Source organism: Gymnoscopelus microlampas (genome assembly GCF_963454915.1).
Source record: "Gymnoscopelus microlampas genome assembly, chromosome: 2".
NCBI lineage: Eukaryota > Metazoa > Chordata > Actinopteri > Myctophiformes > Myctophidae > Gymnoscopelus > Gymnoscopelus microlampas.
In genome coordinates, this window is record NC_139939.1 from 43,629,663 (window position 1) to 43,647,818 (window position 18,156).

General features: G+C 40.6%; 1 protein-coding gene across 4 annotated transcripts; it reads left to right on the forward strand.

Moving 5' to 3' along the window:
• Positions 1 to 1,347: 1,347 nt before the first annotated feature.
• suz12b (SUZ12 polycomb repressive complex 2 subunit b) lies at positions 1,348 to 17,417 on the forward strand. 4 transcript variants are annotated; one of them, XM_084076092.1, is made up of 17 exons: positions 1,348 to 1,477; positions 2,632 to 2,779; positions 4,248 to 4,294; positions 4,685 to 4,749; positions 4,892 to 4,960; positions 5,181 to 5,230; positions 5,365 to 5,450; positions 5,596 to 5,827; positions 8,811 to 8,916; positions 9,174 to 9,279; positions 9,534 to 9,711; positions 10,173 to 10,261; positions 10,445 to 10,588; positions 10,701 to 10,858; positions 11,979 to 12,177; positions 13,925 to 14,004; positions 14,265 to 17,417. In XM_084076092.1, exons 2-17 carry the CDS (start codon positions 2,647 to 2,649, stop codon positions 14,608 to 14,610), a joined length of 2,088 nt encoding a protein of 695 aa, XP_083932218.1. In that variant the 5' UTR covers positions 1,348 to 1,477; positions 2,632 to 2,646; the 3' UTR covers positions 14,611 to 17,417. The 4 variants fall into 4 exon arrangements, with proteins under 4 accessions (XP_083932218.1, XP_083932215.1, XP_083932216.1 ...); XM_084076089.1 differs by having other exon boundaries at positions 1,353 to 1,683; XM_084076090.1 differs by lacking the exon at positions 1,348 to 1,477 and adding an exon at positions 1,742 to 1,781.
• Positions 17,418 to 18,156: the final 739 nt, after the last annotated feature.

The following is an 18,156-nucleotide window of genomic DNA, read 5'->3' on the forward strand; positions in this document are numbered from 1 at the left end:
AAATGCTCCAGTAAAGTAAAAAATAAAATCATCAAAAGTGTACTTAAGTACAGTACTTGAGTAAATGTACTTAGTTACTTTACCCCACTGGCCACTGATTAACAGAAGCATTGCAACAAACCACATCTACATTCTGTAGCATTTGACAGCTGCATTTGGTTGACTGCCACTGCAACCACCGTGTCAAACTGTCACCAAATTAAAACAAATAAATAAATAAATGGTGGATCAGTTCCATGCAGTGGTGGAAAGTAACTAATTACATGTACCCAAGTACTGTGCTTAAGTACAATTTTGAGGTATTTGTACTGGGCTATTTCCAATTTTCAATATTTTTTTACTTCTACTCCATTTCATCTCAGAGGCAAATACTTACTCCACTATAATTATTGGACAACTTCAGTTACTAGTTACTTTATAGATTTAGAATATTATTACAAAACACACATTAACCACTTCAGCCCTATATATACTTCGGCTATTCGAAAATAGCCGATCTACAAGCTCACTTGTAAATCTGATATTTTCAAAAGATTTTATACATACAAAATGTACTTTTACTTTTGGTACTTTAAGTACATTGTTATGCCAATACTTTTGTACTTTTACTCAAATACATTCTGAATACCAGACTTGTACTTGTAACAGAGTATTTCTACATTGTAGAAGTGATACTTTAACTTAAGTAAAGAACGTGAGTACTTTTCCCACCACCACTGTGCAAATGTGCACAGGTCTCGATTTCCCGCAAAATCGCAGAAAGCGGTCCCGCGGTTCCCTTGTCATTATGCCTCATTTAACGCCCACCCACAGCCGTCTGCAGCCAATCAGCGCTCTCACACCGCTCTGCCCGACGCCCATTGGCCGAGAAGTGCTCAATGCTTTGCTATCCAGTACAGTGTTGCCATGTCGGCTTATTATAAGCGACGTTGGGCTTATTTATCTGTAAAGTTGCTTGTAATTATTGGTTAGTTTCGGGTTGCGTTTTTGTTGGGCTTGTTTCTAAAGCATAGTTGCTTATTTGGGCTAATCATTATTTAAACCAGTGGTTCTCAAATGTGTTCATGTCATGGACCCACGAATTTAATATGTATTTGTCCCCTAACCCCCCATTTGAAAATGTTTTGTGCCAGATTTGTACAACGTAAAAAAAAAATCTTCCAAATCTTCCACTTTTTATTTAAAGATTTTTCGAAAATAGCAGATCTACAAGCTCACAACTTTCAAATAGCCGATGTACAGTTTAAACAAGTGCTCATGTGGCCTAATAGTCGCTTCTTTTGGCCTTGTCTTCACAGACCTGGTTCCTTATTTGTCTCACTGAACCTGGCAACACTGATCCAGTACAAAATCAAGAGGAAAGCCAAGCCAACTGTGTGTAGAAGAGAGAGAGATAATATCAGACAATAATCCATAACTCTGTCCAAAAATAGCCCACCTCCTCGCCCGCATCGGGCACCGTATTATACTCTGCCAGGTGAACCAAAGCATCTAAAACTGGATGTTGGTGGTAGCATTAAGCCAACGATGCTAGCCTTGCTAGCCTAGCCTTCTTGCTAGCCTAGCCTAGCTAGCCCAGCAGCATCTGTCCCTCCACTCCTCGCCTCCTCTTCTGCTGCTGCTGCCTGCCCTGTTCTGCTAGCCAGCTGTGGCTAACTGATGCTAACTGATGCCATTGGCCAGGTTGGATTGGTTTTCTTGCTAACTGATGCTAACTGATGCCATTAGCCAGGTTGGATTGGTTTTCTTGCTAACTGATGCTAACTGATGCCATTGGCCAGGTTGGATTGGTTTTCTTTCTGACTGATGCTAACTGGCTAACTGATGCCATGGTTTTCTTTCATGTTGCTGTTAATGTTTAGGATCTGTGTTTAAAGACAGCATTTTCGCCTGCCAGGCTGCAAGGCTTGTGGCTCTGCCCTGCTAGCCAGCTGTTGCTAACTGATGCTAGCTGATGCCATTAGCCAGGTTGGATTGGGTTTTCTTTTCTGTTGCTGCTGTATCCATGGATCTAGTTGATTCAAAAGATGCAACTAGAGTCTAGACAGCATTTTCGAGATATCTTGTCGTCATAACGCGTGCTAATGCCAAAATAGTGCCTAAACATCATTTATTATCTTGTTAAGGTCCAACTAAAATGATGGATCATGGACAATCAAACATGTGAACATTTTTAAAAAGGTTAAAATGTAGTTTTTCCCTCTAGTTTCTTGTGTTTTTGGTCAAAACTAGGCCTTTTTACTGTTGTTTTTCCTCTTCTGTTTATACCCTATTAGTCATTTTTATATCGTCTCTTTTTAGTACTGTTGCTTGTTTTCTGTACGGGGACTAGACGGATGGAAATTAGCATTCTTGCTAAATGCGGTGTATTTACACGGCATTCTATGTGTGGTGTTCATTAATATGCGCTGTCCCGTCCAAATAAACGTGTAAATAAGTAACAAATGGCTCATCTCCACTTAGTTGACGCGTTTGAGAGTTAGCATTGTGCTTTCTGTGAACTTGGACTTGTGCTAATGGCTAATAGATGAGCTGAACTATGGCGGTGGTGGTTGTTGGTGTTGTTTTTCATGTTGTCATTGTTGTGGTTGTTGGTCTGATGTTGGTGGTTGTTGTTGTTTCTGTGTGAAGCCCTCAGGTGTGACAATGAGCGGGGGGAGCTGTAAAGCCAACGGAGCGGCCTACCCGGCCTCCTCCTCGGCCGTCATCAACCCGGTGAAGAAGCCCAAGATGGAGCAGATCCAGGCCGACCATGAGCTGTTCCTACAGGCCTTTGAAAGTAGGGGATCCTCCAGATTATTACTTATGATTGTTTCATAGTGTGTCAGAAGTACTCACATGTTCTACTTGGGTAAAAGTAGCAATACTGCAATGCAGAAATACTCTGTTACAAGTGAAAGTCTTGTATTCCAAATTTACTTGAGTAAAAGTACCAAAGTATTGGCATCAAAAAATATACTTAAAGTGACAAAAGTAAAAGTTCTCATTATGCAGTATGTCTCATTTCACAAGTTCAATTTGTATTCAAAAAATCTTGAAAAATAATTTTAGTGGCGTAAAAAGTATAAAAGTATATTTTCCTCTGAGATTTAGTGGAGTAGATGTAAAATTACTGACATTTGGAAATATTCCAGTAAAAGTATCACCAAATTGTACTTGAGTAAATGTAATTAGTTGAACTTCCTCATAATTAGAATAATATTATGTTCCACTACAGTCGTTTTGTCTCTGCCATGTATATTTTTTGTGTGTTATGTCATGATGACGGTGGGGCCTCTTAGCTGAACTTGGTGTGAAAGTCATGAGGGTGCTACATACATGCATGTTTCCCTCCCACAGACACGTACTACAAAATATTTGGACAAACCGGTGTCACACCTTTTAAACACATATTGATTTAAACGGTCTCTAACATTCTTAAAATGCATAAATGGCAAGACCACTTTGGTAGAGGTTTGGGTTGTGTAGTTACCCTGCCATGATGTAACTCCAAAGGTGGACGAGAAATACAAAATAATTGCTCCAGTCATTAGAAATGTATATTATATATTGAATTCAAAATATGCTCCTCATTGACTGGCTCGGGAAGTAAAATCTACAGGAAGTTAACATTTTTATAAAAAAAACAAAGGGTTCTGGGTTTGGTGATGTTCTATATTGTCTGAATCAACTTTGTTTGCGTTCGTTTATGTGCTAAAAGAGTGACTTTGAGAGCTGTTGGATATTTCTTCAATGAGGAGGATATTTTGAATTATCAATCAATGGAACAATTATTTTTAATTTCTTGTCCACCTTTGTAAATTACGGACCCCCTTGAAAACTAGATGGTTCATCTGGGGGTTACTCCTAATAATAAAGACATTTCAGACCTTTGGACCCAAACCTTTACCAAAGTGGTCTTGCCCTTTGACGTGTATATGGATAGTTCTATTATTAGCTGTCCTTGTGTGGGTGTGCGTCAATGAACTACAGTAGTTGCAAGTTGTTGACATTCCTTGTCGCAGTATGTGGAGTTATTTGGCACAAATCATTTAGATTGTGACATTTATGTATTATGTTATAATAGAATTACTGGTTGGTGAGTGGCATTTATTACAGTGGACTGACAGAACAGTGAGAAATGCAATTTATTTTAATTTACATATGTGACATCTACTATTTTGTGTTTACATTGATCCTAACCTTGGACTCTTCTGCATTCATAGCATTCATTTAAATGGTTCATTATTCATCTTCTCCATTTCTAGAGCCAACTCAGATATACAGATTTCTGCGCACAAGGAATTTGATGGCAGTAAGTTGACACATTTATTTATTACTGTACATTTTTTAGACAAACGCACATTTGTAGCAAGGATTAAAGGAGTATTCCACTGTGCCTCAAGCTGAAATCGGGCTGATCCGGTGCGTCTCAGGAGCGGACACATATAGTTGAATAAAGAAGGTGCTGGATGTAATAACGGTGCAAATCAAAAAAACGACAACGTTTTGATGTCAGATTACATCTTTGTCAGGTCATCAAACTGACCCGACAAAGATGTGATCTGACATTGAAACGTTGTTTTCTTTGCTTTGCACGTTGTCATTAAAGTAAAAAGCTCCAATCATCCGAGTTGCTCCAGCGCCTTCTTTATTCAACACATTTGTAGCAAGTTGTATTAATCTGCTCATATTTCTATTCTAGCCGATATTCTTGCACAGGACACTCACCTTCATGACTCACAGAAACACAAGAACAAATGCCAAAAGGTAAAACATTCGAGTATAATTAATTGATACAAAATATGATTGTCGAATGGAATTCATATTCAACCTCGCTGGCATTCGGAATATGAGTCCTCCTGGTTAATGTTGTAACATGTATCCCTTCATTTCAATTCTTGTCAACCAGGAAAACATTCAAAGTGGATGATCTGTTGCAGAGGGTGGAGAAGATGAAGGGAGAGCAGGAATCTCAAAAGTAAGATGTTGTTATTGACAAAAAATGCATGTATATGAATATTTGTACATACTGTATCTGTCAAAAGGATAGAAAAAAAAATCAAGAGCTTATTTCCATTGTGGTCCTTAAGTGTAAATGTGTGTGTAACTTAGTGCGTCGTGTTGGGGTGGGGGTAACAGAGTTATTTTCCCAGTCCCAGCTGAATGTGACCCATCTCTGTATGTTTTTGTGTCTTTAGCTTGTCTTCACATCTGCAGCTAACATTCACTGGGTTCTTCCATAAGGATGGTAGGCCAATGTTACTGTTTTATAAATCATTGTGTGTTCGTGTTCTTATTCTGAATTTGTGATACTGATTCAATCATTTGTTAATGAGCAAGATGAAGTTGATTCACTGAATTGAAACACGACTTGCCTTACAGAAAAGCCATCTCAGAATTCAGAAAATGAACAAAACTCAGTGTCCCTTGAGGTGCTACTTGTCAAAGTCTGCCATAAAAAACGCAAGGTAGAGTTACAAAGGTTCCCTCTTCCCTGACATAGTTTTTACATGTGAAAGTAATGTTCAGCGAAGATTTGCACATACAGTACCACATGCATCTAATCTCTCCTGTTAGGCTTTCATTGTAACTAATAGTGTGTCTTTCTTCCAGGATGTCAGCTGCCCGATTAAGCAAGTGCCTACAGGAAAAAAGCAGGTGCCTTTGAATCCTGACAGCAACCAAACCAAGTCGGGCTCCTACCCGTCTTTACTGGTCTCCAGCAATGAGTTTGAGCCCAGCAACAGCCACATGGTGAAGTCTTACTCGCTCCTGTTCAGGGTGTCACGCACAGGGAGGAGGGACACCAATGGTCTTGTCAATGGAGAAGCCAACGAGAACATTGGTGAGTAGAAACCCCTTGAGGGGCTTTTAGGGGGTCTCCAGCTAAATGAGGAACAAGTTAAACACTTTAACCCTATTTTGGTTTTATACTTCGGCTATAGATAGCCGATCTACAACCTCACACTGGCCACGGTTACATGGACACTCATGTATTCATTCAGAATGAATTCATTCCGAATGAACTCATTCTGAATAGAGGAATCTGATCCACTCACCTGTTTACATGGGACCTGAATAAAAGTATTCCTCGTTTACATGACCAAAGCATTCATTCAGAATATAACTTTTGACATGCGCAAAGTGGTTCCCGCCTACGCCCGGGCATGGACCAGGGGCCACTACCCGGAGCAGAGCTTCCCCTGGTGGGCATGGGAGGAGGCAATAGCCCCCTTGTGCCTCCGCGGCGGAGGTCTATCGGTCGTAGGCAGGCCCGGAAGCAACGCACCAGGCAGCGTTGTATGCGGTGCAAGCCTGTGTTCCTTTGTCATCGCCGTTTTAATGCAAAAGTAGCAGATCTACAAGTTCAGACCAGTTTCTTTTTTTGTATTGGTACCAGACACGGTAAAACGTAGGCTAGCCTATAGTATTTGTCACATTTCTCATGTAGGTACCGTACGATGATGTCATCGCGCATTCGCACATGGTCATTATAATAATAAATGGAGAGAGAGAGAGAGAGAGAGAGAGAGAAAGAGAGAGAGAGAGAGAGAGAGAGCGCGCGACACTACAGTCTATGAAACAAGGCACGCTCATTTATGGCAAAAATACAAAAGTATTGGCATCAAAATATACACTTAAGTAGAAAGTATAAGCTACTCATTATGCCGAGTGTCACGTTTTATTGTATTATTATGAAAACGCTTTGAAACATGCTGTAACTCATTCACTGTGACGAAAATCCTCTTTCTGCGCCGAGTAGCGCGCGGTGCGCACACGGTTCTGTCCATAGAGGTATAATATAACGGGTCTGTCGCCCTAAAACACAATCGCCCCGGGTCAAAATCCAGCCACCATGGAGCAGCAGTGGATGGCCCGCTCAAAAGGTGCGTGGGGCGGGGTGTTTTGGGGCGACCGTTCCGGCTGCCCATGTAATGAATTGATGAGCCCTTATAATGTTGTTTTCATTTATTTTTGTTCAATGTATGCTATTAAAATAATGCAGCTATTGCAGTATTGGGCCTTAACATGCGATTAAAAATGTATATGTATTTGGCCCCTCATATATAAAATAAATACAAATAATAAAATTAAATCTGATTTAAAATTGAAACTTGCATGCTGATCAATGCGTTTCTGCGTTTACGTGTGGACAGGGATTACAAAAAAAAATCTTTGCCATGTGGCCAGGGATTCTTTTTAAAAACTGAGGACTAAAATATCTGTTTAGAAAAAGATCCATATAAGTGTAGCCTAGGCCAGCAATCCTCGGAGCGTCCGTTCTCCTGGACAAGTCTGGGCTTAACCATTACAGGCTTATTACATGACGCTATTAGAATCATTAATTTTATCCCGCAGGAGCGAGCGCTTCTCAGCACCAACCGTGGCCGAATTAGAGATTTGATAGGTCATTTTTGGACAATTCTGACAGCCCTACTAAGCACGGACATGCGCAAAGGAATGCATGTATTCCAAACAGACAGGAGCGTTTGGAATAAAGTGTTTACATGGTCAATTCCGATTGATTTAACCCGATTCAAACGGTCTATACCACCCCTCCTATTCCGAATGAAAATGCATTCGGGTCAGACTGGAATGGAATATTCTATTCCAATTGGGGTGTTTACATGAGCAAATCTATTCGGAATGAATTCATCCATTCATCCATTCCGAATAGAAGTGTATTCATTCCGAATACAAGTGTCCATGTAACCGTGGCCAATGTGACACATTGTAAGCTTGCAGTTCTGCTGTTTTCGGGAAATGTCAATAGGAATTGCAAGTGGGAAACGACAGGGAACTTTTCCTTGTAATAGTTAGCATGTACCAACTACATGAAAAAAAAATCATTAGCAGAAGAAGAGTGCTACACACAGGTTTGTAATGGATGGTTGCTTAGCAACAAGAGCCATGACTCGAATTTTCCGCAGGCATTTATAGACCACCATGTCAGCGTTCCGCTATAGTTAGCTACTGATATTCACAAACAATGCAAACCGGAAATAAACTATTGTTGATTGCACCTAGCTTAAGTAGAGTAGGCTGTCTAACGCCAGGGTCGTGGAAGGCTCCTCTGATCTTGTCGGCATATTATGTAAATTATTAATGGCTGTGTGCCCGCGACGTGAGGTCCTGCACTAGTTAGATATGCCCATCTTGAATGTAACGTATCACTTATCAAAATCTATCCATGTGCTGTATCATCTCATCAGATGTCGTTCCTCTATTAACCACTTTAACCCTGGTATTCCAATTTTGGGCATGTCATAATAGGGGAAAATAATAAACGACCAATTTCGAACTGTTTTAGAATTTCTTAATTGAGTGGTTAACTCACTAGCATTAAAGGCTCATTTATACTTCATTCATTATACAGTTGTTTGTATACCACACACATAATTACATATTTCCAACTGAACATACTTTTACAACAAAAACAGACTTGGGACAATATAATATTTAACTTGAGTAGCCATCGTTATATTTTTATGGTATCCCAATTGGGGGGCGTAGCTACTTTATTAGCAGGTGAGAGGCATGGCACATTCACATGAGAACCAATCAAAATGTGTGCTCAGTGGTTGAGTGAATATATTGAAACAATTAACTTTTTGAAACGCCATACAGCCGTCAGAAAGGAACAATAATGGTGGAAACGGCCCAGAAAAGAAGAAATGGGGCGATTTGAAGGCTTGCAACCCCCTACACCTGGGGTTGGCTTTGCTTTGTTTTTTGTTTTGTTGAGTTAGGCAGGAGGGATCAACTTGTGCCAGGATGATATCTTTTCAGATGTTGGATACAATTTAATTGTTTTCTCTGCTGTGTAGATGTGACAGAAACCCCGAGCAGAAAAAAGAGAGGTTCGTCCCACAGAGAAGAGGGAGACACCACAGAGACATATGTTGCACAGATGACTGTCTTTGACAAGAACAGGTGAGGGGCGGATGTGCTCATGCTAAAGGGAGCTGATTGAGAGACAAAATGTATTTATTTATTTAGATAGATAGACCGTTATTGGTCCCGTGGGGAAATTCAATTGTCATAGCAGCAACCACAGTAAGCATGAAACACTTGTGTAGTATTTCCATTTCATGAGAAATGGCAGGAGGAAGTTTGTTGGTAGCCTGTGTGCCAGAATCTTGCTCTGCGCTCCGTCCCTCTAATTGCCATCTGTGTCTCCTCCACTGCAGGAGGCTGCAGCTTCTGGATGGGGAATATGAGGTTTCGATGCAAGGGATGGAGGACAGTCCTGTCAGCAAGAAGCGAGCAACATGGGAGACCATTCTGGACGGGAAGGTTTGTGTTTGTCAGCGAGCAAGTGAACATGGAACGGATAACATAAGCTATGAGGGCCTGCAGGTTTAATTCTTGCTTTCAAAGTATGCATTGATGCATGCTAGATCAAAGTAGATTTCAGAAAGTGGGGTCCAGGAGCCCAATTTGTATGCTCTCAGACATTTTAATTTCAAGATTTGTCCATTTTTAGTTTTTTTGTTGTGTGTGTCTATGTTGTGTTATTGATCAGTGTTACTGTCTTCCCTCGCACACAGAGGCTGCCGCCGTTTGAGACATTCTCTCAGGGACCCACGTTGCAGTTTACACTGCGTTGGACAGGTGATGCCAGCGACAAGTCCACTGCCCCTGTGGCCAAACCGCTGGCCACCCGCAACTCGGACAGCTCCAGCCCCATGGAGACGCGGACCAGCAACAACAGAGCTGCCCTAATGGGTAAGGCTGACCTCCACTAGTTGTTTTTTGTGGGGTTTATTATTTAGCACTATTTCAATCAGGGGTGAATCTCTGATCAGAGTTATATCATTCTGAATGAAGAAATTTTGTCCACGTAAACGCAGAGAAGGATTTGAACAGGTGTTATGTACAGTCTTGTTACAAATAATTTATTGCTGATGATATGTTGGTGGATATGTCTATATGCTCATACTGAGCTCATCCTAAACTGATAGTTAAAGAATTGTAGAGTGTGTTCACCCTTACTAAGAAGCAAATATGTTTTAATACTCAAATTCCCAAGATCAGAGTGCTGCAAGAAAAGATGTGGAATTTCCACCCACACTCAAATATTGGTGTGGGACAGTGTATTTGTTAGTTACTTACTACAGTATACATCTAGTGTCCAATTGATTTGGTGAATTTGCTGTTCTAAAAATAACTCCATGTCTTCCATACAGCTTTGAAAGACTCAGTCACCACAGACGTACAGATGAGGAAAGAACTGATCCTCTGTGAGCCGCGGCAAAAACTCCGTATATTTTATCAGGTACAGCAGTCTCATCAACACAGTGACAGGATATGTCTGTGTGTCATAGCCTCAATTTGAACACTTAATAGACCGAAACACAGACATCTGGTTCCTCCGGTTTCGGATCCCGACCCTATGTATGACTTGCAATACAAGGGGTAATATTATGTGGTTAACGGACCTATTTTTTCCTGTGTCAAGTTCCTGTACAACAATAACACACGGCAGCAGACCGAGGCGCGGGACGATCTTCATTGTCCCTGGTGCACCCTCAACTGTCGGAAGCTCTACAGTCTACTGAAACACCTCAAACTCTCCCATAGTCGCTTCATCTTCAACTATGTGGTAAGTGTGTGTGTGCGTGAGACCTTGATTTTGACATTGCTTTATCATAGTGTTAAAAGGATTTTAAACCATCGTTGACGTGATCTCATTTCATTGGTATTTACATCCACAGCCTCACCCGAAAGGAGCGCGAATAGACGTCTCCATCAACGAGTGCTATGACGGCTCTTACGTGGGCAACCCTCAGGACATCCACAGCCAACCCGGCTTCGCTTTCAGCCGCAATGGCCCCGTCAAGAGGACTGCTGTCACTCACATTTTGGTGTGCAGGTAAGAGTCGCCCCTATTTAAGGTTTTAATTTAAAGTTACAGACCACCTGCTGTACAAAGTCGACCACTCAGCGCCAAACCCTAATTTATTCATGAATTGTTAATGAACCAAATTTTGATTTAATGAACAGTTGACTAAGTTAGGAAAAAAAAAGGAAGAAAACTGCTCACACACGTTCGGGCTCCAGTTGAACCCACACGTGCCTGTGTGACATTTCAAGCTACATGCTCTTCATCAGACATGCTTTCCATTGTTTGACTAAGGGCATGTATCTCGAAACGTCACGCTGTTCTATCATGTAGCTCAAGACGTCACGCTGTTCTGTCATGTAGCTCGAACGAAACGTCACCTTGTTCTGTAATTTTGCACTATTTCTCTGCATGTTCCTCATTTCTCACAATTCTTTTCATGGTGTGGGAGAACAGGGCTCATTTGTATGCGTGTTCCTCACAAAAGTTCATCTAGGCAATGTAAAGAGAAACTCGTGAAGAGGGAAATTTGTATCATACTTGATCATTTATGCATATAAAACAGTTTGTTGGTGAATAACTTGAGTTATACCGACATTGACCAGCAGTTTTTATTTACAGAGATCGCGTTCACTAAGATTTCAATTGTCTGAAGGAGCCATAGACAATGCTAGCTAGCTGACATGCCCACAAGCAGCCAGTTTGTCAATGTTTCTTATCCCAAGCAGCTTTGTTCCCTTCATGGCCTTTTCAGATTTATTTCGGGCATTTTGATAGTCCACAATGTCGAGTGACAGGAAGCCGTCAGGGAGTGACACGCAGCAAAAGTCCACCGGGCCTGGGAATCAAACTTGGGGCTCTTTGTCAGGCATCAGACTGTTGTGGCTATATTAGCGCCCCAAGAGGATGAAACCTGAGCGGGATTTATACTTGGTTAAGTTGCCCTCAGGTGTCGTGCACTGAAAATGGCCAATCTACAAGCTCACACGTCATGCTCTGTGATGCGTTGTGAGTATGTAGAGTGGCTATTTTCGGCATAACACAGTGTGCAATGAAGTATATCAAGACCTTTTAGTCTGAACCTCTTGTTGTCATTATTTCTTTAATTCGCATCCCAATAATACCTTGCACTCCTGCTGTCATCCTTCAGGCCAAAAAGGACCAAGCCGAGTCTGTCAGAGTTCCTGGAGACTGAGGATGGGGAGTTGGAGCAGCAGAGGACGTATGTGAGCGGTCACAACCGCCTCTACTTCCACAGTGACAGCTGCATGCCCCTCCGGCCTCAAGAGATGGAAGTCGACAGCGAGGATGAGAGAGACCCCGAGTGGCTCAAGGAGAAGACTGCCACGGTGAGAGGCCATTACTCAGATGCCATGCTACTGACAATTATCTTATTTAATCTACATGCAGTTAATTTAGACCATAAATGCCAGTAAACTAAAGTAATAAAGACAACCCAAACAATCTGCAATAGACTTAAAACACAACTTTTCACATGTACAAAAAAATTATAATTAAAAAATCATAATAACAATGGAACAAAGTTCCATCATTTGTAATTAAGTTGTAATTAGGATATAATATGAGCTGCTAAAACCAATTATTCAATTGACATTTAATTTGATACATTTCTGACAATTGATTCATTTTAATTTCACCCTGATGATTGATTAATTTAAATTTGACCCCTACTGTGTTGTGAATGGCTTATGCTCATCGTGGGCCTCTCTTTACAGTTCTGTACTTTATAAAAAAAGATTACAACAGGGAACTTTTCCTTCAGTAACTAATAAGCATGTACCACTACAAAGAAATGCCAGAAAAGTCCTACACACAGGTTTGTCATAGTTGCTTAGCAACAAGAGCCATGACTAGCATTTTCCGCAGGCATTTATAGACCATGTCAGTGTATTTGTTCTTGCTAGAGAACAGCTTGGGTCCCACTTTGTTTCCTGTCGGCTACTGATAGTCACAAACACTGCAACAGGAAATTAACTAGTGTTGAGTGCAGCTGGCCAAAATAAGCTGTCAGTGTTTACACTTGAACCCCGCCACATTGTTGGGAACACAAATGGCCGACATGAACAGGGAAGAATCAATCACACATCGCCTTCCTTTCTGTCATGTGACTGTTCATACAGGATTGTTACCGGTACAATCATCCTTTATTAAAATTGGCTTAAAGGAGGACCGGCGGGCGGACCACGTCGTCATGCTCATGTCATAACCATATAAGGAGTTCCCAATGCAGCCACGCCCAAATATTGAGTGTGTTGTCTAACCTCAACCTTGTCATGTCATCTGGTGCAAACAAATCGGTCCGCTCCATATATGGGCACAAAGGGAGGCATACCCATATATGGGCATATAATGATGACGTCAGAGATCTACGGGCATAAAAGGGGCAAGGATTGACAGATACAGAGATCTCCATATATGGGCATATTGGTCTGCTCGGCAGTATGAGTAGCGGTCCGAACCTCTAGTACTAAATACTCACATGAGACTTGTCTATAAGCACACGAGGCTCACAGCTTGTGAGCTTGTAGGTCAAGTATTTTCAAAATATATTTTTTTCAATGTTAAGGTTAACTCACTAGCATTACAGATAATTTATGTTTGGTTATGCAGCTGTGTTCGTGTACCACAAAAATGACGTATTTCCAACTGAAAACAGACGTTCGACAAAGAATGAATTAACCTGAATAGCCTACCTGTTTTTCTGTGTTGGCGGGCATAGCTAATTTATTGGCAGGTGATCAAAATAAGCCCTCAGTGGTTGAGCGAATGTTTAGACAAAAAGTAGCTCAATATTGATTAATTTCACGTTTTCTAGGTCAAAAGCCTGTTAATATTCAGGAGTTGGCAGTTATAGGGTAACGCCTTGTTTATGCAGGTAGAGGGACTTTACATTATTCTTGTAATACATTTGTTGTATTTATTTCATATTCACATGGCAGTTCATAAAACTGAAATATGACTATTTACAGTATCCGTACAGAAGGCAAAAAAAATGAGGTTAAAAGCACAATCTACACATAAAACAATGAATGGATACGTTTAAAAAGTACATTGTATTTGGCATTTTCCTCACAGCAACTGGACGAGTTCACAGATGTCAATGAGGGAGAGAAGGAGGTGATGAAGCTGTGGAATCTACACGTCATGAAGAATGGGTACGTGTATATTAAATTTCGACCAACAGATTTCACCATCTTGTAGCTTCCACATGGTCATTAGTTAAAACTAACCTACACGGTATTTGATTATATAAACCATTGACAAATAAACTTTGTGAACAAACCGTTGATGGTGTAGCTCCACATAATTATTTTCTGTTGCCATAATTAGGCATTGGATTTCTTGCAAATTTTGCTGCTTTGAACTGCTGTGATTCAAGAGATAAATAAACTCATGTTTGACCAAACGGTGATAGCACCCCCCCATCCCCTTGCAGCTTGATCGCAGACAACCAGATGAACCAGGCCAGCATGCTGTTTGTGGAGAACTGCGGCGCCTACATTGCCCGCCGCAACCTCTGCCGCAACTTCCTCCTGCACCTGGTCAGCATGCACGACTTCAACCTGGTGAGCGTGGCGACCATCGACCGCGCCATGGCCCGTCTCCGGCAGATCCAGGAGGAGCTCCCGGACTCTGTGGAAGGTGATCAGGAGGACCTGTTGACCACTCTGTTGCTGACGGGGGGAGCCTGCAACGGCACCGCCAGCTCCTCCGGCGGAGGAAAGCAGGGCAAGAGGACAAAAAGTGGCGTAACGGACTGATGTCGGTTGGACGGATGGACGGACATACGCTGATCGTTGTCTTTTTGTTGTTTTGGGGTTTTTTGTTTTCTGACCATTACCGACCCTTTGGTGCTTAGATAGGCGGGAGGAGTTACAGTGCAGGAACTCTCTTGAGACAAATATATACATAAACAATCTTTTTTAGGGACTTGAAGACTGAACCAAATATGAACAATTATACAATACAACCACCCACATCCACACAAATCTGGTATTTGAGGACGGGATAATAGGAGTTGAACCAACTTAATATGCATTGTGTCAGGGCCACCAACCGGAGCTGCTGGTGTGTGAGAGAGTAAACAAACTGATAATCTTGTGATTTTTGCGCGACAGTCTCTCATAACGACTGTATCAAGAATACAGTAAGTGTATAATAACAGTGTCACTCATTGTTTGTACATGTACACAATAACCTTGTTGGCTCTTGTTATCCTTATAGTTGATTATTTTAGAACTTGGTATTCATATTTTAGAGAACTGTTAACTTGAATTTGCAAGTTTTGATTTGATCCCTGCTGCATCAATTGTCAAATGCAGTTTTGTCTCCAACATTCTGAAATGCATTTTCCCTTGTCATAAGGGAAACCATTGAGTTTGATTTTACGCAGTCATCAGTGATGTTGATTTGGATTAATTGAAAGTGGGACTTTTACCTGCTAATATGTTGCAAAGCTACAGCATGGTTTGTTGAAGGACAACTCTGCCATGGTTTTATGAAGGACAACTCTGCCATTTTTCAAGCTTGTCTCCCTTTAGGACTGCAACTTTTATTAATTATGTTCTTGGCAATACTTTTTCGATTAATTGCATAGTCGAAAATCACGGTAAAAGAATTGGCGTGAGGAAATTCTAATTGATGTTTTTTATAATCGACTAAACCGATTAGCGTGATAAACCACTTAAGCCCTGTTATACTCCGTCACACAACCTGTTGTGCAAAAATAGTGTGAATGGCAGATCTACAAGCTTAGAAAGCGTCTCTGCGCGTTCTATACTTGTTGATGTAAATTGTCTATGTTGACATGCCCAAGGATGCTAGGTTGAGAATGGTTAACTGTTGCGGACCTATTGGACTTCACAGTCCATTTTACTACCATGTTACTGTAATTCAAAAGAAAAAGGTTTAATTTCCTCTCCCAAAAGCGATTATTTTATTAAATGATCTTTTTTTTCTTATAGTCTGATCAAATTATTTTCCTGTTGCATATGGAAAAACACCAGCTCTACCTGTCCTTGTCTATATACCTGGCTGCAGGACGTTTCCCTGGACCAAACGATGTGGACTACACTACCCAGCTTTAGCTTCACAACGTTTCTGACTTGAAATAGGTCAGATATGGCTGACCTCAAAGAAACGGTTGTTTGCAATTGTAATCAGCGCCACAGTCGATATCAGATTGTGTTTTTTTTTATGGCTAGGGGTTAGCTTAATCACTTTTCATCAGTTTTCAAAGAACTTTCAGCTTTCATCTCCTACATGGAAATGTTGCATGCCAGTGAGGCAGTGTGACCTAAACACATTACAGTTTTTGTTTTGATTGGATACGACTGTAGTTCGTTCCAATTAATTGCACATTTTTCCAAAAAAAGACGGCTCTCCAGGCGACGGCTCTCGTATATCGTCAGAAGTTTACTTTAGCTTATACTGTACCTTTATAGCGTCATGGAAATCAAGCTCTGTAGTTAAGCCTGTGTACTGGTGATGTTATACAGTTATAGCCAGTGTTGGACTCACAAGGTGAAATCAACTTAAAGACATACACCAACAAGAATCAAGAAGCAAATTGAGATGAAGCTGAAAACTTGTGGAGTTGTCCTTCATATTATGGATCAGTGCGAGTTGACAACATTGCAGTCGTAATCATGTTATGAGGCTGGGTCCCAAGTCAAGAGAATAACTCTGATTTGGGTTGGAGGCTAGAACTGTTACCATAGGGCTACATTTAAAATGATGGTACTCGTCATATTAAGCCTTGTGGCCCACATTGACAAAACATACATTATCAAGAACAAACGACTTATCTGAAAGTGTTTCATGTTTCCAAGATTTGGTATAAGCCGTGTAGTATCACCTCATGCGACCCACATGGCATTGATTATGTGAAAGAAAAATCTATTGACATTTTCTGATACATGCTGGAACCTGTCGTGTTAACGTTTTTCAGATCAAGGTTTGAAAAAGTTGGGAATACAAAAGGCCCGATGGCATCCTGTATTAAGCAGGGTTATACTTGTTAGTAACGGATACTTTACAGAAACTTTGTACACATTGTAATGTTAAATCTAGCTGTACCCCATTGTGAATCCAATTATCTCTGACTGATTGATTTTCTCTTATTTTAATTTTTTCTTCCTTTACTCAAAGCAATACGCTGATGGTTGGTTTTGAGGTCCAACTCACTTGTTTATCCTATTAGGTGCAGTTTATGCCAAAGTGGGTGATTTTCATTGAATACTTTGTTAGTTCTGTTGTTGTTCTAGCACCTTCTATCTTTAGTTCATTTCACAATAAGGTTTCAAACCCACAGTTTCACGTGTGTAATGTACACAAACTGATGGAAAACACCTTATTTCTCTTTTTCTTCATTTACCCTGTGGATAACAACCACAATAGCCTTTTCCCCGCCCTCAGCCTTTTGTGCACATTTCCTTTTGTCATCTGGAATAGGGAAATCCAGTCAATTCACCACTATTATCAAAGCACCCTGTTAAAAACTTGTGAAATGTAAACTTTGAATATGGGGATTTTTATATTTAAAGAAATAAAAATACATTTGACCTTGTTTGTGTATTTTTTTTTTAACAGTTAAGATAACATGTTTATACAATAGCCATTAGGCTCTATTCAAATTCTGGCTGCCGACAACAGTTTTGTGTGGACGAATTGGTCATTGGCTACTTATAACATTAAAGTTGCAAGAGAAGTAGGCTACATTACAATACAGTGGTGGACGGATCATATGTTCACTGCCAAAAATGATGTAAGTCAGACAAAACATCCTATAAGAGGCTTCCCTAAGTTGTGGACTTGACACTTATGTGACCAACTGGAGTCAGAATTTTGGTGACTTCATTATATGACTTGGAAAAAACGAAAATGACTCGAATCTTGTCTTGGTCTATTTGAACTTGAGAGACATGTCTTCTCTGGTGGATATATGTGTTATAATATATCACAATAACAGAGGTGCACCCACAACTACAATGGCACATAACACCATTCTGCTCTGATTGCAGATATATAAGTCAACCCTAATTAATGTCAGTTGTGTATAATTACTGACCCGCATGCACTATAGGCTGTAATTTTTGCCTCTTCCTCATTGTTTCAAATAAATTTCTCGAATTCTCTGCATTACCAGACTGTTGACCCGACTTTTCCAAATGACTATTTTCATAAAATGGAGTGCATTTTCTGGATTAAATTCTATTATCAAAACATTTAAGTATTATTGATTTGCCTAATGAGAAGTAATCCTGCAACTCAATTTCTATGAATTGGGTACTACAAAGGACCCCAAT

Bases quoted from the DNA above. Each gene is read 5' to 3' on its own strand.
- suz12b (XM_084076089.1), top strand. From the start codon at position 1,660: ATGCTAACTGATGCCATTGGCCAG. The intron at 5,828-8,810 runs GTGAGTAGAAAC...TCTGCTGTGTAG, and splicing joins AGAAGCCAACGAGAACATTG to ATGTGACAGAAACCCCGAGC. The intron at 10,859-11,978 runs GTAAGAGTCGCC...GTCATCCTTCAG, and splicing joins ACTCACATTTTGGTGTGCAG to GCCAAAAAGGACCAAGCCGA.